The sequence below is a fragment of the Stegodyphus dumicola genome, chromosome 1, assembly GCF_044657685.1.
Source record: "Stegodyphus dumicola isolate Sdum_Otavi_A_Nest chromosome 1, ASM4465768v1".
In the NCBI taxonomy this organism is placed as follows: Eukaryota; Metazoa; Arthropoda; class Arachnida; order Araneae; family Eresidae; genus Stegodyphus; species Stegodyphus dumicola.
The window spans coordinates 67,151,834-67,179,474 of record NC_140768.1 but is presented as its reverse complement, the minus strand read 5'-3'; the positions used below and the strand labels follow the sequence as shown (position 1 = coordinate 67,179,474).

At 31.7% G+C, this 27,641-nt stretch overlaps 1 protein-coding gene across 1 annotated transcript; it reads left to right on the top strand.

The window, feature by feature from the left end:
• Window positions 1-4,564: 4,564 nt before the first annotated feature.
• LOC118188785 (astacin-like metalloprotease toxin 5) lies at window positions 4,565-26,270 on the top strand. The gene is made up of 6 exons (XM_035359290.2): window positions 4,565-4,712; window positions 10,421-10,482; window positions 14,929-15,010; window positions 19,367-19,481; window positions 22,036-22,214; window positions 25,984-26,270. Exons 1-6 carry the CDS (start codon window positions 4,643-4,645, stop codon window positions 26,220-26,222), a joined length of 747 nt encoding a protein of 248 aa, XP_035215181.1. The 5' UTR covers window positions 4,565-4,642; the 3' UTR covers window positions 26,223-26,270.
• The last annotated feature ends 1,371 nt before the right edge of the window (window positions 26,271-27,641 follow it).

Below are 27,641 nucleotides of genomic sequence, written 5' to 3'. Positions count from 1 at the left end.
AACCAAAGCATATTCTAAATAATGACTTTAGTTGTGTTGTACATCACAGCTAAAATATAGTATATCAAATTTAAACAATCTGTATCTTTTTAAAAAACACAAATAGATATGTATCCTTGGCTTATACTAATACAGTTATATCACAATGTAAAGTTCTGCAAAATAATTGATTCGATTTCAAGTTATTTTTCTTCTAAAACTGATTAACACAGTATCACAGGTAATGCATGAGAAAAAAACACCTAATTTAATTACGAATTTTTAAAAGAACGTTCTTTGATCGCAAGAAAAACATTAAGAGGATAATAGTTTTTAAAATTATGTAGCTATACGAACAGAGATAGCATAATCCTTTTCTTTTATCTCACACACAAAGGAAAATTATAGGGTATAATATATGTCATGACTTAAGAGCTAGTTTTAAACCTTTAAGTTGCCAGTTCTAGTATAATCTACTTCCTGCCAAAAGAGCAATCAATAGAAGATATGTTCTGCATAAATATTTCGATGGTATTATACAGTGCAAAGATTATTTTTTGAATCGACAGTTAATAAGCACGAAACTGTGCTTGCATGAAAAATAGCACTCACTGGGCATATTTTACAAGACTTAACCTTTCGCGTTACGTTTCTTTGTCGATTATACATACAATTCGGCCTTTAAATAACTAAATCTGACAGAATTATTGCGGAATTTATACTATTCCTTGTCAGTGTGGCTTAATGTACACAGGATAAACAAAGCCTGCTTTAAAATTCCTCATCTATGAATATAAATCTGTTCGAAAAAATGAAACAAATTAATCCTTTATTACACAACATTGTTGCCGTTAAAACCGCAATTCTAGTTTATCTTCTACCAGTACCATCCAAAATACTTCCTCAGGTGGTAAATTAGACTTTTTTAAATTTTCCATAGCTATGAAAATTACCTCAATATCAGTCAATGACCTTAATGAATTCTAAACTTGCTTTTCACCAGTGTATAAAGTGATAAACTATTAATTTGTTTCCAGTTTCTACCTTTAGATAGCATTTGCTGATATATTATGCTAATTTTCGTTATTTCTTCCTTACACTTCACTGTAGAAGGATTCATTATTTAATTTACTAAGTTCTTAAAAATTCTTTAATTTCACTTTTTGTTTGTAATACTCCTTGTCTTTCATTTAATTACAACAAAAAAGAACGATAGAAGCGTTTCTGCTAAAATGAAACTCAGCGTCAAATAACGTTGTTTATATATACTTGACTTTTTTTGCAGAGAATCTTATGTAGTATCATAGTTCTTTTATAATCCCATTTTCTTAACAATGAAGCTCGTATTTTTTAATTTATATGCTTTGAATCATCGGTTAAAATACATTATTTTCTTTCAGGTGGTGAGCACAATTTCCAAAAACGTAAACACGTGAAGAATAATCTTTTGTTAAAATATGATTACAACTCCATTATGCACTATGGATCCATGAGCTTCAGCAAAGACAAGAGAAGAGGACTTAAAACCATAACTGCTAAGAGGAAAGGCGTTCGGTTGTTACCACCGAGAGAAAAAATGCCGACTGTCAGTGATATCAAAAAAATAAATTTGCTTTATAAATGCTCATTCTGATCATAGATGAACTGTTAACTGATTTTTAATAAAAGCATTTTTATGTTTAAAAATTATTTCAATAACTGAAAATACATAAAATCTATGTGAGTAATTGGAACAAAAGGAGCATATAGAAATTATATACTTTGAGAATGAGATATTAAGACACTACCCATAAAATGAATTAAATTAATATATTTGTAATTAAGCTTTTATCGGCTGCCTTCCATATTTTATGAGCTCTGTAATAAATACTGTACAAGAACTTAGGATAGGAAGTTTATGTCTTGCTCTTAAAGTGATTCATTTCGCAAAGTGTTTATTTATCAAAGGATAATATTAATATGGTGTTATTAAATTTTATTTAACTCGTATTTAAATACATTTAAAATATTAGCTTCCCCTCTAGCTCTGAATTAAGTGCATAAATTAAAGTGTATATTAATTACCGCTCTCTTTTATACAGTCTTAATTATAAAACCACCATAATATGATTTTTATCACGAAGAAAGTTACATAAAAATGTAACGCAAGCCTATTCTTTCTAATAAATATAATAATTTATAATAACATAAAAATAATTTCTAATAAATTATAATAGTATTCAAGGCGTGTTTGAAAGAGTGGACTGTACCTAGTGTTCAAGTCTCTCACCCAAATTTTCAAAGACATTTATTCTTCATTTCTAACTTATTATTTTTTGTCTCATTAACAGCAGGCGGCTCTTTATGTTTTGTCTCATCAACAGTACGCATCAACAACTTTAAGATTAAACTTGGAAAGGCTATTTTTTCCAGTAATCCCAGGTAAGAATGACTCAATTCTGGTATGAGTATAAAATTTTCGTTTTGCACTTAAGCGTTGGAATCAGAGGACTTAGGTGGCACTGCAGCAAAATTTGAAATTTCTTTTTCGAAAGGTTTAACGGAATGTAATTTTCACTGAAACGAACTATGCTATGCGAAAATTAAATGTCCTCCCACATTTTTTTCCCTTGCTCAGTTTCCGATTTAACAAACAAAATATAAATAATACTTTCAACAATAAATGTGTAGAGACATCAGGAGTTTTTAGGAAAAAAGATATATATATGTATGGTCACTTTATTTAACCTGTTCCGCCAAACTAAGTTAATGGCACTACACGGTTAGGAAGTCATCCTAGTTATTGCTAGCAACCTGACGGTTAAGCCGCCTTTCTACATTTGACATTAATCTTCAGTTTCTTGGATATAATTCTTTTCATTCACTTGCTTCATTATCTCTAAGATGTCCTTGTTGCAGTAATAGTCCATGAACAGTCTAGTCACAGGATATATATGAGGTAGTCGGAATGAAAGAACTGCTGTCGAAGATGCTCTGTCAGAGGATAGGAGAGCAGGTAGTGAAGTGCGTCCTCGTCTTCCCCTCGAAGACCGCAAGAACTGTTGACACTACAGTTGTCTGAGGAATCGTCTGTAATACACGGGGAATTTCCCATAGTTGGTGCACGCTTGGAAGAAGAGTCGGTTGCATTTGAGCCTCTTGAGAGTAGGTATTGGGAGATGTTGTAAGTAAATCTTCCTGTCTCTTCTTCCTGCCATCGTGATGACCATGTCGCTTGGAATGTTGTCTTTTCTCAGCTTCTACGAAAAGCGGAATTTCCTCGTCAATTTCTGGTTTGAGAGCTGTGGTCTTAGTTAGTTCATCAGCTCGTTCATTGTGTTTCTGCTCGGAGTGTCCTTTTATCCAGTTGATCTTAAAAGGGATGGAGGAACCTAACGTCAAGAGGATCTCTCTAAGTGCTGTCGTGTGCGGATGTTTTGGAGGAAAGGAATTCAGCGCATTTAGAACCCTCATGCTATCTGTGAAGATTGAAGTATGAGCTGCTGGTTGCTTACCTAACCATAGTGCTGCTTCTTTGAGAGCGAGGGACTCGGCTTGGAAGACTGAAGCGTGGTTGCTTAGACGGTATTGTGCTTGATAAATTTCTTTATTGTTTGAAAAGACCGTGAACGCTGCCTCTACTCGTCCTGAATTTTTTTCATTTGTCAGAGAATGTCTCTCTTTGCTATTCTGAGAGTTGCGATTTGCACCAGAAAACGATGGGTAGATCTCCTGGGTGTAAGACAGGAGGATCTTGGAAATTTTCTATGCAGGCATATGATAGACTAGAAAGCCTGGCGGTCATAGGAAATAACCGCTGTTCTAGATACTATAAATTATAACATGGATATATATTTAGATTAACAGGGAAACTTGCATGGATATAGTATATCTAACATAAATATACTAAGACTAACATGGATATATATCTTCTGTATGCTTAAAAAGTCAAAAAATATTTATTGTAATTCTACAAAAATATTTAATGATTTTAATTAGATATATCAGGAATTAAATGCATTTTTATTTAAATCAGTCATGTAAAAATAAAATATAATATTTTCACCAACTGCATTTGTCGCTTTTAAATACTGTAGTTAGTTTCTCAATAGCAGACAGATTAAATATCAAAGAGTCGTAACTTGCAATTTTTTCGAATGGAAACAGACTCGAATCAAAAGTAAAATAATGTATTCACAGTGGACTAAGCAAAATCTCGGTTCAAAACGATAGGGCTGTTTAGAATAACAGAAATTCAACAAATAATTTAGATAAATAAAATGATGATAACATCGAGATTTTACTTTTATTCACATTTCATTGATGTGGTAGGTACTCGACATTATGCCAAGATATGAATAAAAAGTAAATTAATTATCTTGTTAGCGAAAGAGAATTTTAAGCGCAAAAATACTGAAATCTCAACACAAAAAATATTTATGCGTTGTAGCCGTCCGACATTTATCCAGTTTATTTTTCTTTGTAATGTTTTAATAATAACTGCAATTATCTTATTTTTTATCTGCTGTTATTCAAGTCGGAATAACGCAGATAATATTGCTGTAGCGCATTCCCGAAAAAAACGCAGATGATATTGGCCTTGTAAAATTCCCAGGATTTTTCTCAATAAAATAGCCGACGCTTCGGAAGCATAGCTTAATCTGCGAATCAGATTACGTGCATAATGGAGAAAAAATTCTTTCTTTTCTTTTTAGTGTTAAACCTAGCAACTGGAAGTGAAATTACAGACAATGGTAAGTAACCTGCAAGGTTTTTTGACAAAAAGGAAATTTTATTTTATTAACTTATAAAAAAATTACTTACAGTTCTGCATGTCAATTCATAATTCCAAAATCAAGATTTGAGGCTGAGTGCTACCTCCAAATTAAGGGTATGATTTAGACTGCCCGCGAAAGGCTTGTTGTATATCAGTCATCGTTTCCTTCTTCTGATCGTTTTAATGAAATCAGTCGACAGATGTCGGTAAGAGTAAGTAACAATTTCATGACGTTGAGACTCAAGTAACATTTTCATGACGGTGGCCACCACAAAATAGCCAACAACTTTTATGTAAGTCGGCTACTGTCGAAAGGACAGAAATCTTCTTATGTAACCGCAACGTAAAGGCGCTGATACTCTTACAAACGACGACTTGAAAAAGCAGCTGTCAGCCTCTAAGCCAAGCTCTAAAGTGAGAAACACAATACACATGTTTCAGTGGGAAACATGAACACTGTGCAAGAAAAAAAAATCTGATATGTTTCAGATTTTAAATTACGTCCAAAGGGGCGTTTTTTAACATTTTGTGTGTTACCTTTCTTTATTAAATATCATGTTCCTCGCACTTAAACCATAAGATCCAGTGCAACAGCAATATCGCAAAATAGTTTTAAAACGAGCATATCTTTAGAATTTCCGATACAGAGACTCATGCGCTGGAGATAAAAATGTTTTTTCTGCACAACGTTGCCATGTCTCGCTTTGAAATCCTTGAGTTTGTTAATCAAAAATTCGTCAAAGTTTTAAAAAATAGGAAATCGATCATAAAACAAATTTCAGGTTTCAAATTTGGTCTTCCACCTGTTCATATTTGTTGGAGGATTACGTTATTCAAAATTCGATGGCTCTATGTACCGTTGTTTTATCACAATGCGAGAAATATACATACACTCAGTTTTTTCATTATTTAATTTCTTCAAATATAATGCAGGACTCTAACATTTTGTGGCAACAGTTTGAAAAGTGAACCGGCGTTTATGATTCCGACGCAAAATCGCAAAATGAAAACAATAGTCCTTCAGGGACAAATCCCTTTGGACTAAAAAGATAAAAGCCTGAAAGGTTTCAGATTTTAAAATACGTCCAAAAGAGCGTTTTTTTAACATTTTGTCTGTTACCTTTATTTATTAAATATCACGTTCTTCGCACTTAAAATTCAGTTCAAGAGCAATATCGCAAAATAGTTTTAAATTGAGCATATCTTTAGAATTTCCGATATGGAGTCTCACGCGCTGGAGATAAAAATGTTTTTTTCTGTAGAACGTTGCCATTGCTCGCTTTGAAATCCTTGAGTTTGTTAATTAAAAATTTGTCTTTTACAAATTTATAAATTTATTAAGTTTTACAAAATATAAAATCGATAATAAAACAAATTCCAAATGACAAATTTGAGCTTCCACATGCCCATATTCGCAGGAGGATTACGTCATTCCAAATTCGATAGCTCTATGTACCGTTGTTTTATCACAATGCGAGAAACATACATAAAATTATGCATATTTTTCATTATTTAATTTCTTAAAATATAATACAGGACTCTAGCATTTGGTGGCAACAGTTTGAAAAGTGATTCGCCGTTTATAGTGACTCAACGAAAACAATAGACCTTCAGGAACAAAGCGCTTTTGGACTAAAAATGGAACAGTTCTATATCTTCCATTCTAGTGGGCCGATTGACGAAATTCAAATTGCATTTTCCATGTTTCAAAAGCGCGACTTAGGATATGTATTGCATTTATATATAGAATTGTTCTAATATAGCTATTTTGACACAAAATAGGACTTTTCCTGATATAACATGCCAATGTTCTTTCCATATTTCGATTCTAGGACTCAAATTATACCAAACAGCCAAGTTTTGTAAAACTCGCGCGAGTAGTTTTTAAAAAATTAGCTCTCAAAATTTTAGCTCTTCAATGATAATTCAAATTTGGTATGTATTTATTAATATCGCTTTTTTATTACACTTACTTGATTCCTTCTTTCGCAGTTAGAAATTTAGGTTCATTCCGAATAAAATTCACCCATTTTTTTATGATTTGTTTTTAAAATTCGTATTTTTAAATAATTTTTATAAACTTTCGGAAAACAATTTTTAACCTGTAAACGATTTACCATCATCTTAAAGTATATGTATTTCTAAGCATACCTACAAAAAATTAGAGCTTTTTATTCAAAATTTCCGACGTTATAAGTTCGTTATATACATCGGCGCGTTTTGAAATTTGGCATATTTGTTGAAAGCGATAATAACATCTAATGTGATCTACGCACTCTCTTAAAATTATTTGAAAGTAAAAAAATATAGAAAAAAATTGGCATGTCATTTCAGAAAACGTCCAATTTTGTATCAATATAGCTATATTAGAACAATGCTGTATTTAAATCTAATATATATCTTAAGTTGCTCTTTCGAAACATGAAAAACGCAATTTGAATTTCGTCAATAGGGCCAGTAGAACGGGAGATATAGAACTGTACCTTTTTTTTTCGCAGTGTATATGTTCTACTTACATACCTGTAAGTGGACATAGATTTCAGAAAATTATGCTCTTTAAAAGCTTTAAATTCTGAAAACAGGAATTCTGTTTTCAGTGTATAACAAACACATGAATTAATTATTTTTAGTATATTCTGTGTGTACATTTCATTTTTATAGTATTTGTTAAATGTAAATAAATATAAAAATCATGATATCTTAAATCGTCTGACTCACTGAGATGCCATCAGTATTCACGAAAAAAGCTGCTAAATTATTTAGAACACTTTTGATGGGGATAATTAAAGAAGTTACAAATTGGAAACGCCAAATAATGTATAGCATCCGCTTATATTGTGTCTAAGTCACATAAAACTGAACGTTGTGTCTTTAATCTTGCATCCTGGAACACTAAACACCTGTTATCTTACTAAACATCATTTATACGAAAAAGGTGTTCTACGACAGTTTTCAGCATTGTACATGAACTATATATACTGACTGAAAGAACTTCCAAACCTGTATTTCTAAATACCCTTATTTAGAAAATTCGCCATGGGAAATACGAATTTAGTTTTTATGCTTTCGACTTGGTATTGTACTTTTTCTGAGGAGACACATGGAAGTAAGTTTTCTAAATTTTAGTTATTAAATTTTATTACTCTAAATTTCCAGTTTCAGTGGTTTCTGATTTAAGTGATGAGATTGTGATAGTTTCAGTGTCACGTTCAGTGATAAGATTTTGCATCACTTTCGCTTATAAGCAACCTAAAAATTAATAACATGTCTTGTCTCTCTTTTCATTTACTTTTCTCTTCTTTTATTTATTTTAATGTCTTTCCCTCGTAATTTACTTATTTGCAGTTCAGAGCCGCAAGGATGTCTTAAGTTTCGTAAGCCGTAAATTTCAAAATGAGACCCATGTAATAAAATTCCGTAATATGGTCACAATATATAAGCAAATTCAATACTACCCTCTTTCACATTTACACGCTTGTTTTGAGCTGATGTAATTAAATCCGAGAAAGAAAAATTATTATTGTAAGATTTCAGCAATATTCTCAGGTTATAGGAAACACCTCAAACTCTGCGCTAAAACTTCAACTTTAGCTGCCCCTATAAATAAATAAATACATAAATTAATATAAAAAATTATCTGAAGGCTTTCAGACTTTACATTACGCTTAAAGGGGCGTTTTTTAACGTTTTATGTGTTACCTTTTTAACGTTTTATGTGTTTTTTTAAATATCATGTTCTTCGCACTTAACCATAAAATTCAATTCAACAGCACTATCACAAAATAATTCAAAAAGAGAATATCTTAAGAATTTCCGATACACAGTTTCGCGCACTGGAGATAAAAATGTCTTATGAAATAGATAATAGAACAAATTCCAAACTGCAAATTTGAGCTTCCAGATGCCCAAATTCGAGTGAAGGACTAAGTTATTCAAAATTTGATGTCTCTAGGTACCGTTGGTTTTTCACAATGCGATAAACATACATACATTTATGCAGATTCTTCATTATTTAATTTCTTTAAATATAATGCAGGGCTCTAATATTTGGTGTACAACAATTTGAAAAGTGAAACACCGTATTACAATAAACGACGCAAAATAACAAAACGAAATTAATAGCCCTTCTGACAAATTGCCCTTTTGGGCTAATAATAATTTATCTTTCTTTCTACGAAAACTGATATTTTAAATTAGATAAATTAAAGATACAGCATGTTGAGAAATAAATCACATATTAGTTCATTTTATTTTCATTGTATTCTTGCATTTAGAGCAAAATTACTATCAGAAGAAATAAATTGTGCATTTTAACTTAATTTTTGCAATTGTCCGTACTGCTTACGTTGTAAAAATGCCATCAAAATGTACGAACGTTCTCAAACATGAGTTACAAAAACATGAGTTACATGCTTAGTGACTCAAAGCTTCGGTAAATTAATTACAAATCGTGAAATAAATATCATTAGTTAGAAATAATAATTTAAATAACATTGCTGAAGAATGTTATTTAAATGATCTTCACAGCCTAAATTTCAGTTATCTTAATCTCTGTGTTATGTCAGCAACTCTCAAAATTTAAACATTACAAAGGAACGGTAAATTTTTCGTTTTATCCCAGAGCAACCGCTCTCGTTTCAGGCGAAACGCAAAAAATAATATCACGATTGAAGCGAATGCCTCCTTTTCCCTTGTCTCTCCATGCAAAGATAAGAAACAACTATGAAACCGTAAATGAACAGTTCTCAGTTCCGTTATGAAGCAAATAATTTGAATCTTAATTTCAGGGAAAAAAAGGTAAAATAACATAAAAAACTTATTTCTATGTACCTCGCTTTAATAGATATATCATTTGAAAGCACCAAGAGTAAAAATGTTTACTTTTAGGTGCCAAAGATTGAACAGTCATAGTGTATCGCCTTCCACCATGCTTGGTCTTGAGGTATAACAAGTTAGCTTCTTCACTTGCCAACTGAATGTGTGATTCGATTCCCAGCAAGAACACAGTTGCTTTTTCCTTGCCTGTTTTTTTCTTTTAAAATTTTGAAATATCTTATATTCTGTAAGCGAAAGAACATGTGTAGTTAAAAGGAGGGAAAGTATAGGACTGCTAGGGTTCGAATCCCAGCGAAGGCATCAGTGTTTGTGAAATGTATAGTGCTTGTGTAGCATGGGGATACTCTAAATATGTGGTGAGCTGGACGTCCTCTCTAAAAAGTGGTTGACGGTAGGGTAAGAGGAGTGGGAGACCCTCTAACAAGTTTCCTCGAAATGCAGTTTCTCAAAACTGGGGTGCAACTGAGTTAAAGTCGGGCTGTCACCTAATGCCACTCAAATCTCATGCTAATGACAGACGCATTTGACTCCTTACTACAATAAAAGTGCTTGTACTGACATTGTCAGACAAGGAGATTAGTAAGTACAAAAACAACATATTTTGGAAACATAACAAATAAAAAGTAAATTCAAATTGGGAAACAAACTTGGGAAACAAAAAGAGGCATGAAACTTTTAACAGACTATTTTTATATATCATTCCTTGGAGAAGTTAAATGCGGTTAAATCTCGATTTTTGTGCTTTTCGGTAAGTTGATATATATATATATATATATATATATATATAACTATTGAAGAAAATATTTTTAAAGTTAATTCAAATTTATATTTTTCTGTTCATTTCTGTAGATGATTCGGCCATGGAAAATCCAGATTTAATTGAAGGAGACATAGTACCCGAAGATGGCTATGTATGTTGCATCATTTGTTTTTGTGTATCGATTATTTAGCATTAAATTATTCATGGTAACGGTATTTAATACAGTTATACTGACTATTACTATTCAAATTTGTGCTTTCAAAGTTATTTTAATTATTATGAACCTCATTACAGTAAGAAACACTAGATTTCCTAATTATAGATGTAACGGGTCGTTTTCATTTTCTCACGTTATGACGACCACTTAATTGATTAAAAATGGTAGATTTGTTATAATAAATATGTCATTTTCTATTTTTATAACATTTAAACCTTTATTTAAACTATTATTTTCTGATATACTGTTAATTGCGTTTCTGATATATTTCCTTATTATTCTGGATATATATATATGTATATATTGCATAATTGTAGTTTGCTTTAAATTTTATATCTTTATATATATATATATATATATCAAAGGTTTAATTAATTGAAGTTCATTGAAATTGAAATAAATTTCCTAATGCTTGCGCAATAGCTGCAAATTAATGTAATAATAATTGATTTTTGGCAATACCCCTTTATTCTTCATTTTAATTTCGGTACTTCCCATTTCTGTTCTAAAAATAGTGACTATTCTTATTATATTAGTCTAAACTGCGTCATTCCGAAATTAATCCGCATCACAAAATCTTCTGCAATGCAGACACCTCTTATTCAATCACTGATTAAGATTTCTATTGAAACCAAAACGGTTTTATCTCTACCACGCTTCTTCTGGAAAGCGTCATACACTTCCCCGCTTACCTGCATCAAAGTAACATGTCTTTGCTCGCTTTTGTCTATCATCCATTGCACATCTTATGACATAAACTTCAGTATGGGTGCATCACCGTATCACACATCAGTATAGGTGCATATTGTGTCCGTACTGATGGGTAAATCAGATCATACCTATAAATATATATATAGATTTATAGGAATGTATTATACAGTAATAAAATTATCTGAATCTACGGCTAAGTCTGTCTGCAAGAGCCATTATTCTATCTATGCAAAAGAAACCTCTCCAATCTATTTTATTAATTACTCTTAATAATAACTCTGTTGAAATTATAGTTGAATTATAATATGTATATATATCATTTCATCATTCCTAGTTTTCCGCATTATCCATTGTGTAATCAATGGAAATCGGGAACCTAACGTAAACTTTTCTTGGAACTTCGAAACTTGAAACAATTAATAATAAAATTTGTAACTAAAAATTAATGTAAAGGACAGACAACTACTTTTAGAAGAAATAAAATGTGAAGTTATTCAATTCATGGCATTGAGGCCATTCTAATCAAGTAACGATTTCATGTATTTAAATTTAATAAACACTTTCTGATGTTTAAAATACTGCTTAGTAAATTTTTATCATTTAGTACACTTATATATTGTAATTTATTAGGCGCTAAAATTACTTTCTTCTTCTCACGTAAATACCATACAAAATTTCAACTATTTCCTGAACGTTATACAAAATCAAAAAATGAAACAAAATGACATTAAAACAAAATTAATTCAAGAATTAAATGCACCTAAAAATAAGTGAATTACTTAACAAGAAGCTGAAATATATATTTAATTAATTACAAATACATTTTCTATCCAGAAACCAAATTCTCGAACCTAGAAAGCTAATTCAACGACCTCAGAGAGTAATATGTTTGTTTTCGATAGGCACGCAAAGGATTAAAAATGAGCAGTCATTCAGCTTATGACATTAATGAACCTCCAGACACAAAGGTCAAAGCAATGGTTACTACTAGAGGATATTGTGCTAGCATTGGTTTTAGAAATGTTTCCATAACCAGCCATAAACACCGGATAGATCTATGAGAATTGGCGAGAGATATGTGAGATAGTGAGCGCTGCCTAAGTATATGTACAAATCCGCTATATGACACTTACTGTCATTTCTTAGATTAGCAGTGTCCGGAAATAACGCTGAAAGAACTACTGGCAGAAGCTAGATGCTTGGGGTGGAATACATTGCGACGTCTACCGTTAATTTCTGGGTACCGTCAGAAATACTTAATTTATTATCTAAGTGCTTTTACTTACAATTCAGTTATTAGACCACAGTTTTCTCTTGTCTCAGATAACTGGGAAAATTACCTGTGGAAGTGGACTGTCGTCAGTCAACTGACCATACGTCAATTGTAAAACAGCATATAAGCATCACGGCTAGCATTACTGTTTGGAAAGCTGTCGCCAAAGACGCCATCAATGATCTTTTGCTGCACGTTGTCAGTGATTTTTCCAACCTGTTGTATCGCATCTATCGACAGCGCTTTTTCAGCAAAGTACTCTGCCCTACAAAGCCCTTCTGCTCACCAGAACACCAAAAGAATGTCTGCGAAGACTAACAGCCCTCCCTTGAAGTGAACTTGTGTAACCAGAATACCTGAATGATTTCTGCTTAATTTTAGATACTTCTTTTATATTCCCGAATTATGTCAAGTTTCTTGGCAAACAAACAATTTTTTTAGGCTTTGTTTGCTTTGTATATACATTATTCACATTTGTAGCAAAAAATGCAACACATTGAGTAACTATCAAAATACAAAAACCGCATAAAATTTCTACCTTTTCAATCAACTATTATTTCTTTAACAAAAGGGATTCTGCTTTTCATTTAGAAACTATATCTTCTCAGATAACACTTTTTTTAAACAATTATAAGATTTGCCTGTATTTTGAAACAAGCCAAAAGATCGATATTCTTTGGTCAAGCACATTTTTTTGCTTCCTGTCTCAGCTTTACTTTCTTTTGAGTGTCGCAACATTTCAAAATTTCTATTTACTCATATATTGTAATTAAAGCCAAACAGGAAAATTGCGATTGTTAGTAACTTAAGTCCAACCTGAGGTATTTTTGCAGCCAGAGCACAGTTTCCTTAATGTAGAAGCACCATGGAAAATAAAGGTATATTAAAAATAATCATTTCAGAAAAATAATTTAATAAAAACGTGTGCTAAAATACATAATTGCAGTCAAATACATATTTTGGGATTATCGAATTTAGTGACCAATTAGGTCTCTCAAGTCTATGACAATAACATATTTTGTTGCTAAATTCAGGTTTTTCTCTAAAATGAACAGTAGCTAATACCGTACTTAATAATTTTTAAAAATAATTATTTAATGTAATACAGACCATTTTCAGAACGCTTCATCTTATGAATTTCTCTTTCATCACAATATTATAGTATTTCAATAAATTTCACATATTCAATATGCAAAATGTTAATTTTCGGAACACAATCCTTTTTTTGGCTTATATTATAATGAAATTAGAAAGGACCAAGCTATAGCGACCTTTTTACCAGGATTACTTATTTTTATCCGTTTACATTGCTTTTATGCGAAGGCATCCGAACAATATGAATGAGTATAGAGTAGATATTTTACAAAAATAAATTAACTTGCTTTTCAAACAATTAACAATAGTTTATAAAATTTCTGTGCCATAGTTTTATTCTTTACTTTATTACCATCTGAAACGTATCTCAAAGATAGCTCCTCATTAGCAATAGTTTGTAATAGTTTATTCTTTTCTTTCTTTTGTTAAAAATTAATTTGTTAATTTTGTAATGTACATGATTCTAGCGCACTATCAGATCCTGTCCTGAATAGTCTTTGCACATGGCAGACATTCTCAGTTTTTCCAGAATATTTTAAAGTTATCGTTGCTTGAGAGGAAACTCTTGCTTAGAGTGTATCCTAGATAAACTAGAGTTCCTTAAAAGCTAGAATACTTAAGAACTATGCAGCGACAATTCTCTGAGTTCTTGCGAGTAAATAACATTTCCAGAGACGGGTTAAATTACCCTTTTATACCATTGCAAAATATATTTACAGATGACTCCTCTCAGAAGTATACGAAGCCTTCACTTGGGTTTTAACTGAAAAGAGAAAAATATAAAACTAATCTAATGCTGAATAAATTTAACCAGCCGAAGCTGCACAAAATCAGACTCGTGAAGTTGTCTCTTAGTTAAGGATAGCCAGCATAGGCTAGTAGGTAGAATAGCAAACTAATAGCAACGACGTAGCCGAAAAACAGATCACGGTGCTCTGCTGAAGTGGCCCTGACTTCAGCTTAAATACTCATTTCTACCTTATGTGCGTAAACCGTAATCCTGAAAACTCGTTCTGGCAGGGAGACGTAGATAAGAAACCAGGACGTAAAGTAAAGGCTTGTTCCAAACTAAAAATAACTATTAGGAAAATAAAGTACAAGTATTATCTTGATGCTTGCTTCCTAACAGAACTAAAAGCAACAGAATGCTTACATGCCCTTGCACACCTTCAGTAGACACTGCAGTTTCAAATACAAATGGTCAACAAAGAGAGCTTTAATGATTTCTCTGTTATTAATGTTAAAAAATATAAACATTTTAATATACTCTGCACTTACTATTAAAATAATATCTTACATAGGGCGGTGATCGCAATGCCTTGGTGTCAGAGAGACAGTTATGGCCGAAGGGCAGAATACCTTACGTAATAAACTCTGATCTTAGTAAGTAACATATATTTATATTTCTTGTTTATCACTTCTTTGTCATTTTTCGTAAAAACACTGAATAGAACGAAGAACTAGAAAATGAGACAATGAAATTACTTGCGTAGTTTTCGGCCCTTTTCTACTAAAATTTATGGTACGAATATCGACAGGGGAAAATTATGAGAGTAATTTAATTTCCGAAAGAAGAGTTTACATTAAGAACAAAAAAAAAGTATTAATCAATAAACTACCAGTTGCTATCCGAATATTTATTTATTTAAAGAAACCTACATTCTAATAAGAATGGGTAGTAACATTAATGTTGAACTCTCTAATACACCCGCATTAATACTTCCCTATATCTTCAATATCGCCCGCTGTTATTGTTCTCCATTGCTAATCTTTATGCCTTAAGTCATTTAATACTGCTGAAATTGCTGTCTGTGGCGTCTGCTATAACTTATAAGCCTTTGTCAACGTTCGATCTGTCTTTTTATGTGCAAGGATATTCATACGATCACAAACATTAGATAGTGGACGAATCTATTTTAAAATTTAGGGAAGCTCACTTTCTGAATGTCTTGGGAATCCCTTTCTGAATGGGGGAGGAATACGCAAGGGAGAAAAGTACGCGAGTAAGTATAGTAATACTTTTCTTAGACTAACAATATCAAAATAAAAACTTCTCTTGAAACCTTTTGTACGCTTAGTTTATGTCTAAAATAATATTACCATATACAGTCATATTCAGGTATTTTTACAGTCACCTGTGTCTCGCAACTATGGTTTGGTCGTGATAGATATATATCTTTTGTTTTCCTTCCATTGGATACAAACTTCGGAATATTTCATTTTACATTAATCACTTATTTCATCAACTACATTCTTAGCGCATTGTAGAAATAATAAATATATCTACAGTTTCGTATGCTTAATACAACAGGTAATAAGCACAGGAACCTGAAAAACATTTAACTATATTATTTCTATAACGAGCTAAATGATATACATTCTTAGCTCGTTATCATTAAATGATCACGTAAGATCATTTATGAAATATTTTGCTCTCTTTATATTTTACCATATATCAAAAAGTTTGAATAAGACAAATCCATACTTCCTGTTTGCAAGTAAAAGGTATCTGAGTTTAATAAATATTTTTAATGTATAATTTGGAATCTGACACCGACGTTCAACATGGGTGCATCTTCCAGATTCTTCATGCACGTATATAACTGTCTTAAAGAATAAAATCTTTTCAATGAATCAAAGATAATAAAGAGAATAAATAAATAAATATACTATATTAAATAGGAGAAAATGCAAATCATACACTCTTTTGCAAAAAATCGAAGCACCATGAGGGAAGTGGTTGTTTTTGATGAAATCGAATATGTGTACAGCTCATACGCGGATAATAAAAATGATTAAAAAATCAATGTCATAGTACCTGTTTACGGCTCACAATCCCCCATTGAGTGTTCAAATTAGTAGTTGGCCGAACTGCCTCTGGGGACAATCCATGGTTGAATTCGTCGAGGCAAGGAGGGGTAGAGGTTCCTAATGTCATCTTTCGGCACATTATGCCAGGCATTCATCAGTTGTCGCTCCATATCTGCGATATTTTGTGATGCCTGAATCTGGCGGCCTACTATGTCCCAGACATTCTGGATTGGTAAAAAGTCTGGTGACCTCGCTGGCCAAGAGTATCAACCGCACGGAGACAGTCCAGAGATATGCCAGCGGTATGTGGCCTGGCATTATCTTGTAAAATGGCCCCAGGATGATATGCCATGAAGGGTAATGCAACCGGCCGCAGGATGGTATCAATATATCGATGAGCTATTAAAGATGTACGGAGGATGACTAAAGATGACCTGCTGTCATACGAAATAACGCTCCACACCATCACACCAGGGGTTATGGCTGTATCCTTTGTAAAACAAAGGCTGATTGGGACCGCTGGCCCCGTCTTCTCCAGATACGAACACGGTGGTCATCTGCTTTAAGAGTGAAACGGGATTCATCGCTGAACAATATACGATGCCACTCTGATGGCAGCCATGATGATCGGCTGCGACACCACTCCAGACGATTCCGCCGATGTTGTGGGGTCAAAAGCAAACGTCTTAAAGGCCTCTGTGAGCGTAACCTCGCCTCAGACAAGCGCCACTAGATGTTGGATGATACCACGAGAGGTACAGACGTGGCTGTAGTGAGTTGAATAACCGACAATGATTCCGTTGGGGCGGTTCGGCCCTAGCGAACAATCATTCTATCTTGCCTCGAATTTGTGATCCTTGGCCTTCCAGAGCATTAATTTCGTCGTCAACTTCCTTGTAGCAACCATTGCTGCCAATATCTTTGCACAGCAGTGTATGTATGCTACAGGTGGTGGCCTATTGCTCGGTATGACCACCCAGCTTTACGCAACCCTAGAATGCGACCACGTTCGAAGTCGTTTAGTTGTCTTTAAGGTTTTGGATATCGTCGTAACGGCATCTTTAGTTGATTCTTTACGAAATTACAATGGCAGCAACCAAAGAGAAAGATAAATGTACCGCCTCTCATACTGGTTTTATACTTAATTAATTTGCAAATTGCGCACTATAAATGTGCTATGTGATCCTAATTCCTGTTCATTTGTCTTGAAACTTTGATCATTTGCATGTTCGATCAAGATATTTATACATACCAAATTTCGTCATGATCACAAAATTCCCTCTTCACACAAACAAGAGTATTATATAACAGATTAATTCGTATTTTGATAAAGTGTTTTCCAACTTTTTTTAATGAATAGTCTTCTTTGAATTAAAATTTAGGTGTTTGTCTCAATCGGGGACACACAAACAGAGTATTACATAACAGATTAATTCGTATTTTGATAAAGTGTTTTCCAACTTTTTTTAATGAATAGTCTTCTTTGAATTAAAATTTAGGTGTTTGTCTCAATCGGTGATGATAAAAAAGTAAAAAGAAAAAAAATTTAAAAATTAAGAAGCTCTTCTTTTGAGCATTAAATAATTTTTGATTGATCAATGTAGGCAAAACTCTTAATTATATATCGTTATATGTATTCAGTATAAGATATTTTCATTTTTATTAATAATTCTCTTAAAATTTTAAAAGTACAATAAAAGTAGCACAGTAAATGAATAAAAATTTAGTATAAAGGTAATACAAAATAAATAGCGAACTACAATCTCGTTCGAAGCGTTGTTGTTATGGCAAATTTTTGTTGTAGAAGTTTCAGCCCAACACACAAGAACTGGGAAGCTTCGAATAAAGAAGAATTCGTCCGGATTTTCTTCTGTTGGATTCTTCCTTCGGAGAGTAACGGACAACTCAAATGAGAGTCAGTTACATTTTTGCAATTCTAGAGCTGTCTAGAATCCGTAATTCTCGATGGTATGGCTGAAATTTAGAAAGAGAACACAAAGATAAGAAAAAAATTACTTTTATAAAAAAAAAATGAAAAACCAATTTAATAGCCAAGGAAATTTTAGGTAAATAAATCAAACAAATTTGTTATATAATCTTTTAATTTAAACTTTAATTCGGATTTCTAAAAATCGCAATTTTTATGGAAACGTTCTTTATAGATTACATGTACCGAGAAATTAAAAGTTACACATATTTTTCTGTATTCACGCAACGAATTAAACGTTTTAAACAAACTTAGAAGAAAACGTCTTGCGTTTTCCCTTCATTATTTTCTTCCTAGACCTTGCGTATTGACTGATATTTTTGACATATATTTCCAATGAAACAAAATTCTCGAATTACTATGTATTTGACTGTTTTATGTTATGGCAAAGCAAATTAGGGATATCTTTCTAAGAAGAAGCAAATCTTTATAAAGACTTTCTAAGAGAAAATATCTGGTATTCTCTATATATAGGGAAAATTCCACCGAATTAGTTTAATTTACGGTTTGCATCTATGAAATAGAATCAAATGCAGTTCTTTGCTTTGTTATGTTGTAGGTCATATTTGTTAGTTTAGGGTAAATTTTGAGTCAAGAATTAGGCATACGAAAAAATAACACAAACTAGGAAAAACAATTCTATGTTTGGGAAAAAAATCTCTCTGTACAAGATTGGTTACAGAAAAGCCTGGAGTGCTCAGGGATAAATTACTTCTATCTAAGGGGAAGCTATGACGTTATTAATTTTATAAAATTACATGCAAGGAATTTTTATCATATGTCCATTCCATTTTTACCATATATTTTAGTATTATTAGAATCAATATATAATATTGTTCATAATAATTATTTTATTTTGTGTAATAAATACCATAATGCTTGTTTATAATCAACGCTCAGAAAAGATTTGAAGCTGATACTTTATTTCACATTTTCTCTAGGGGACAAGACAGATCTCATAAAGAAAGCAATGAAGTTTCTTAAAAATAACACTTGCATTCAGTTTGTCCCAAGAACTATTGAAAAGGACTACATTCGAATAGTGAAAGGCTCTGGGTAAAAAAGAATTCATAATTCGTTTACAATCTCTTATGCACATAACATTTTGCAGGCAGACTTTATCTTCTATATCAGTTGAATAACGTTCAGAATATGCACTATGTTTTAAATTTTTGCCGTTTTTTAACAGGTAGAAAAGTATTTGATTAGAATTATTTTCATGGTGGGGTACTTTATACCTCAATCTTTATAAGAGGCAAATTTTTAGATGTCAAAATTTTCAGGTGTTATAAAAAAATATTATTACATTCTACAATAAAGTTAAAAAAATCAACTTTTAAAATGAAATATTGAAAAATATATATGCACAAACTTGTAAAATGAAACAATATTACGTGGTAGATATCACTGCAAATCATTTTTAAGGCTAATCAATCGATGGTTTTATTTGGACCGCTCTGAGAAATGTATGCAAAGGCAAGCCAAATAGTATGACGTAATGGCATTATAACCTAGAAACTGAAGAACCAAGGTTGTTTCAATTTGTAGCATATGTTTTAGAGATTTTACCATTCTTGTTTTAAAAGAGAACGAAGCGTTTGTTTTATATTCTGTGACATTTTCGAAACTTTTCAACTGATACACTTTTAGATGCTGAAATTTTAAAAGCGCGAGCACCAAATAGTAAAAATAATCGAGTATTTTAAAATTCGCCAAAAATATCAGAAACAACTATAAAAATTTGATAAATATTTCATTTAAAATTTTTGACGCTCTATCCGATGCTTCAAAACATGAATTTCTGGGAATTTGATTTTGTTCCTTAAACGAAGAAATATACAAAAAATGTTTAAACATTAAAAAAAATCTAAATCAAATTTAAAAAACAACGCTTCACCACATTGTATTGTCATAAATACACAGTGTGCGTACAGAATTTGAGCTCGATGACTTACCAGAAAGCAGGTCAAAAGTCAATAACAAACTTCCGATCATACTGCAAACAATGGCTGTTATAGAACATGACGCATATATGAGGCTCTTGAGAAACATTGCAAAATTATTGAATCACCACTTCGGTTTAAATGCAGTATGAATCAACAGGTGAAGGACAAATAAGCTCTGGTTGAGTTGAAATCTTCTGTTTATAAGAATTTTGAATTAATCAAAGCTGTTAAGAAACATGTAGGGACAGTTTGAAAGACGCCATTTCAAGGCCCAGGTTATGCTATTCAGTATAAGATATCAGTATAAGCCGCCATCTGACACCACAAAGAATAATGAAACGTTCTTGGATTTTTGGTTTATTACTTGCTTGTAGACTCTTAAAACTTCTTTTCTGACGATGGTTATGAAAATTTTTAAACTAAAAATGAATACATTAGAAGCTAAGATGGGTTCAATAATTTGAAAATAATTGGAGAAAATAAAATTTTAGTTAAGTAGTTTTCCGAAAATCATCGGAACAGATTTCAAGCCGAGATTAAAGAAAAATCTCCGGAATTAAATCCTTCAAAAATTGTGCCAAGTTAAATACCTAATGAAAATCTTCTGAGAGCAAAATTTTGAGGAAAATCCTGAAATTTTTTAATCTGATGAAAATAAGAGTCTACATACATAGAATCGTATTTTAGATTTCGTTTTACTTATGACGAAACTTTCAGTACGTTAAAAATTTTCAGGCACGTTGTGATTGAAATGCATCCTGTGGTAAATGCATTCTCCATCAAGATAAGTTGAAAATTAATTGAAATGCATGTGAACTGGATGATTTCTTATCATGAATAGATGTGTTAATTTCATTTTGGTTGCAATTATCGTGTTGACGAATCTAGTGAACCAACAGTCAGTGTTAACTTCTCTGAAGAATATAAAGCGAAAGATTGTTCGAACAGGAATTTTGCAGTTTGTATAAACTCTATCATTTTCAATCCTAAAAAAGCAATATGCAAAAAAAAAGTGAATGTTAATTATAAACTCTTTTCAGAGTGCTTTCCTATTCGTATCTTTATGAAGAGTAACATTCAATCTCGGATTGATTATGGTTAGGTCAGATGAGATTATTTTGAAGTGTATGCAGCTAAGTCTTCATAAATCTAAATCTGCGACACAGTGATTCATTTTAAATAATGAAACCGATAGTACTGACCTCACGCTGGTTGAGAAGTCTCATTGCTACAAGAGTTCTCTTCCAAGATATCCTACTTACAGACTTAATTGCGATCCGAAGTCCGGTAATAATAAGATGGCAATTATCGTTAAATCACATGATCTTTCAGTTTTTCATGATTATAAAAATACGGATTACAGCACGTTCACATTGGATGCTGTTGTTGGCACAACTGGGATCACTCCTTTCGTACTATTTTGAGCCCTCAATAATAATAAATATTCAAGTTTTCTGACTTTCCGAATATTTGGATAGACTGCAATCCCAGTCAGTCTGAATATTTAAAATTCTATTCAATTATGAATACTGAAAGGTTTTTGTATCCGTAAAGAAAACCTTAGATTCGGGAAAAACGGGACTAATTTCTTTATTTCAGCGCATATAATATTACATTTCCTTTTGCACTGTTTCTCTTTAAATTGTTTTTTCTCTGTATCCTAGATGCAATTCAAAATTAGGAAGAGGAAATGGAGGAGTGCGGGTTGTTTCTCTTGGTGACGGCTGCTACAAATTAGGCACTGTCATACACGAGCTAATTCATTCAGTTGGATTTCATCACGAGCAAACCCGTTCTGACAGAGACCAATACATCACCATTCACTGGGAAAACATCAAGAAAGGCAAATAAATTTAATTACATAAGTAATCGCTTCCAAAGAAAAATTTCTGTTTGTCCAGATTTATTTGCAAAACAGGTGTGTTTCTATGATATTTCAAATACATTTTCGATGTAAGATTGTAGAGACATTAGGATTTTTTGGAAGCAGGCAAGATAAAAAATATGCAACGCCTTCGCCGGGAATCGAAGCGCGGACCTCTCAGTTATGCGCTGAGCGTGCAGAGCACTACACCACGAAGTCTAGTTAAAAAGTTGGGAAAAATACCTTATAAGGTGAATCATTCATGTCACTTACACACGCCTTCCGCATTACCTTGTGATATTAATTACTCCACACTGACTAATTTTGATAAAAAAGACATGTTTTATTTAAGAGTTACATAAAAATATTAATCTTATCAGTCTTTATTAATAACTAGTCAAATAGAATGAGGATTATATTTTGCCTTAGAAAACTAGCGGCTCCAAAACTTGATCTGATCTTCGGTTCTCTAAATGATGAAAGATATCATTTATATCTATGCTTGTTTTATCCTAAGTTTTAAAAATGAAGTGAATCAAAAAGGAAAAACAACGCTCTGTTTTTGCTATGAAACGATGTGTGTCAATTAGCGAATTAATATTTTGCACATCAGAGCGTTTTGATGTACTTCTAAATTATTCGAAAGTTTAATTCGCATTATGCATCTTTCATTTTTAAATTCCTACTATTAAGTCACACTTTCCCTATATCTTGTTAAACTTTTCAAGCGTTAATAAAATACTTTTTATTCATCCACTCAAGTTTAAATACATTTTTTTAAACTTGTAGTGGATGACAGTTCATGTTAATACAGTGTTTTCAGATATTAAATATTTTTAATGAATTTTTTTGTATTTAAAATTTTTTTTGTACTTTATAAATATTTCTTTATTGGCCTAAGTAGGAATTGACTTTAATTTAATTTCAAGAATAAAAATATTTAATTAATTAATTAAATAAAAATATTTAATTAATTAACTTTCAATCGTTAATAAAATACATTTTATTCACCCACTCAAGTTTTCATACATTTTTGTAGACTTGTAGTGGATGACACTTAATGTTAATACAATTTTTTCACATATTAAAATGTTTTTAAATTTGTAATTTTTAAAAATTTTTGTATTTTAAATTTTTTTTCTTTCTTCCTTTTTTTTTAATTTTTAAAATTTTCTTTGTTGACCTAAGTAAGCATTGATTTTATTTTTTTTTATATTACTTGTTTCTAGACTACTTTTACTTGAAAATAATAAGACTCTTTTTCCTAAGTTATTCAAGCATTAGAACGTCAAAAATCAAAAGAGATATCTTAAGAAAGGTTTTGATTGAATGCAAGTTGTTAAAATGTATATTTTTTAGATTAAAATCTCATTCACGTCTTTCGGCTGTATTTTATTTAATTTTATATGTAGTTTTTTAGTTACAAAACGAACCTCGCCTAACATCTTAAATTCCTTTTTATTCGGAATTATTTATTATGCCATATTACTAGCAAATATCACTCTTTAGTAACGGATATTTTAGGGAGAATTTAAAAATTTAAAACTTCACTTAGTGGTTTTTTTAATTCAGTCTTCCCTTTTCAACATGAGAGATTCACCGGGTGAGAAAGAAAGCATGAGTATTCAATTTGCCTACAACCTGCAGTTAATAAACACCATCACAAGTCTGAGAAACAGCAAATTGGACGCTCTCCTCCTCCTCTTCTTTTGCCATAGACTGCAAGCCGGCTTTCGGGTCGAGGGATTTGTCGTATTTTATGCCATAGTTATGCTAATCACCAAACATTCGAATGTTTTCCGAGATTCCAAACAGAGTTTATTAGTATGGTAGCTACCACACTAAAACCTATACTGATCGAAGGGTTTTGATTTCAAATATTACACACCTCTTGTTATAATTGCTGTCTCTCGTCTTTCGGTAACTTCCCTGTTCGATTTCTCAATAGGTGGAGCTGTTCGGAGTTCAATAGATGGAGCGTAGTGAGTGGAGATCTGAGATTAAATATTATTAAGTTATTTAAGATTTTAAAAAGTGCTGACTTCATTTCATTTATGATGTAAAACAATATACTTCCATAACGGAAGACAGCGACAAATGTCTCGCTCAAAATATACTGCATTTTTTTCTTAAAAATAGACGCTGATGTTTGCTTATTGTAAAATTTCTGACTGTTTGTTTTTTACTGTGTACCGTATGAACTCGTGTCTTTAATATTATGTGTATTGAAAGTATTCTGTTTTTAACCTGATATAGCAAACTGATTTGCTTCCTTAGGACGATTTTTTGTTGAGTACTCCCGGCAAAAAGCTATTGATTAAAACCAAATTATATTCTAAATAATGATTCTAGTTGTGATGCACATTACACCTAAAATATAGAGTATCAAATTTAAACAATCTATGTCTTTTTAAAATCACACACACACAAATAAAAAATTATCCTTGGCTTATACTATCACAACTATACATAATATAAGGTTCTTCAAAATAATTCATTCAATTTCAAATTATTTTTCCTCTAAACTAATTAACACATTATCACATGTAATGCATTAAGAACAAACACTCTAATTTAATTACGAGGTTTCAAAGCAACGTCCTTTGATTGCAAGAAAAACATAAAGATCATAGTAGTTTTTAAAATTAGGTAGATGTGCGAACAGAGTTAGTATAAATACAATTTTTTTAACTTACACGCAAAGGTAAAATTGTAGGGTGTAACATTTTGAAACTTTAAGCTACCAGTTCTAGTATAATCTACTTGTTGCCAAAGGAGCAATCAATAGAGGAAATAATATTTTCTGCATACATATTACGGTGATATTTTACAATACAAAGCTTTTTTTTAAATTAAGTTATCTGACTCGACGGTTAATAAGCACGAAACTATGCTCGAATGAAAAATAGCACTCACTGATCATATTTTACAAGAGTTAAACTTTCGTGTTATTTTTTTCTTTTCTGATAAGTTGTACAATTCGGCTTTTAAAGGACTGAATCTGACACAATTATTGGGGAATTTATACCATTCCTTGTCAGTGTGGCTTAATTCATACTGGATAAACAAAGCCTGCTTTAAAATTCCTCATGAATTCAAACTATGAATATGTTCGAGAAAAGGCAAAAAAGTAAAATTACGCAACACTGTGGCCTACAAACATCAGTTCCAGTTTATCTTCTACCAATGCCATCCAAAATACTTCCTCAGGTGGTAAATTAGATTTTTTTCTAAATTTTCAGTACCTTTAAAATTCCCTCAATATGACTTGATTTCTAAATTTACTTTTCACCAGTGTATATAGTGACAAACTCTTAATTTATTTCCAGTTGTTACGTTTAGACAGCATTTGTTGATCTATTATGCTAATTTTCGTTATTTCTCCCTTATTAGCCCCCTTTCGTTATTACTTATTCTAAGCAGAAGTCACTGTAGAGAGGGTCATCATTTAGTTTACTAAGTTCTTGAAAATTCTTTAATTTCCCTTTTTTTTTGTGTGTGATACTACATATCTTTCATTTAATTACAACTAAAACGAACGATAGATAACAAGCCCTGAAAGCGTTTCTAAAAAATGAAACTCAGCGTCAAATAACGTTGTTTATATGTACTTGACTTTGTTTGTAGAGAGTCTTATGTATCATCACGGTACTTTTATAATCCTATTTTCTTAACTCAACACTGAAGCTCATATTTTTTAATATATATGCTTTGAATCACACGATTAAAATATATTATTTTCTTTCAGGTCATGAGCACAATTTCGAAAAATTCAAACCCATGGAGAATATTCTTTTGTTAAAATACGATTACAACTCCATTATGCACTATGGATCTATGAGCTTCAGCAAAGACAAGAGCAGAGGCCTTAAAACAATGACTGCTAAGAAGAAAGGCGTTACGTTGTTATCACCGAAAGAAAAAATGCCGACTTCCAATGATGTTAAAAAAATTAATTTGCTTTATAAATGCTCATCCCGATCATAGATAAACTGTTATTTTATTTTTCAATAAAATATTTTTTTATGTTTAAAATGCGTTTGTAAAATTATTTCTATAACTGAAAATGGTATAAAAAATCTATGTACGTAGCTGGCACAAAAGGAGCATGTAGAAGTTATGTACTGTGAATGGGATAAGACACTACCGATTAACATTAATTAAAAAATTAATATATTTGTAGTTCAAATTTTATCAGCTACCTTCTATATTTGATGAGCTCTGTAATAAATATTACACAAAAACTTAGGATAGGAAGTTTATCAGTCTTGCTCTTAAAGTGATCCATTTCGCAAAGTGTTTTTATTTATCAATTTGTAATGATCCTCCCTTTTATTCTATTAAACTAAGTGTTCGGAAACCCAGTGAACTACTAGGTGAATAATAGCTTAAGTCCAAGAACAGAAACGTGAACTCAGGAAGGGTTAATTACCCTTTATTTGCTCCGAATAAAGATATACAGTTGGCTCCTTTCTCAGAGCGGACAACAAAGACTCCACTTGCGCTTAAACACAAAATGTAAGAAATAAGAACAAAGTAATGGCTAACTAAAGAGATTTAGCAGAAGCTAACACAGTTCTAAACTAGTTAGCCCGTAATTTTAAACTAGCTTGCGAAGCTATCAAAAGGCAAGTAATACGGCCGAGTGTAGTAACAGTTAGAGAAGCGTAGCCAAAAGGCAAACGCGGCACGCTATTCAGGAATCTTAACCCTCTCTCTCGCAGTCAGTGGAACTTTGACTTAAATACTTTCTACTTCTTATTTGCATTTAACGTGATTCTAAAAACTCATTCTGGTAAGGAATTGTATGCTGAAGCTAGAAGAGATAGGAAAATTTCATAAACTTAAAATAAGTGTTATAAAATCAGGATATACCTTACAAAATTAAGAATATTTATATAGTGTTATTAAATTTTATTTAACTCGTATTTAAATTTATTTAAAATATTATATTTCCCGCTAGCTCCGAATTAAGTATGCAAATAAATGTATATATTAATTATCGATCGCTTTTGTATAGTTTTGATTATAAAGGCATGTTTAAAATATTTTTTAAAAACGGAGAAAGTGATATCAACATGTAACGCAAGTCTTTTCTTTCTAATAAACATAATAATTTATAATAACTTAAATATAATTTCTAATAAATTATAATAGTACTCAAGACATGTTTAAAAGAGAGGGCAGTATAAGGCCCTAGTGTCCACGTCTGTCACCCAAATTTTCAAACAGCATTTGTTTTACATTTCTAACTTATTATTTTTTACTTTACCTACAACAGGCTGCTATTAATGTTTTCATCTCATCAAAAGTACGCTGCTCTTTATGTTTTTGTTTTATGAGCAGAAGGCTGGTCTTTATGTTGTTTCTTCCATTAACAGTAGGCTGCTTTTTATGTGTTTGTCT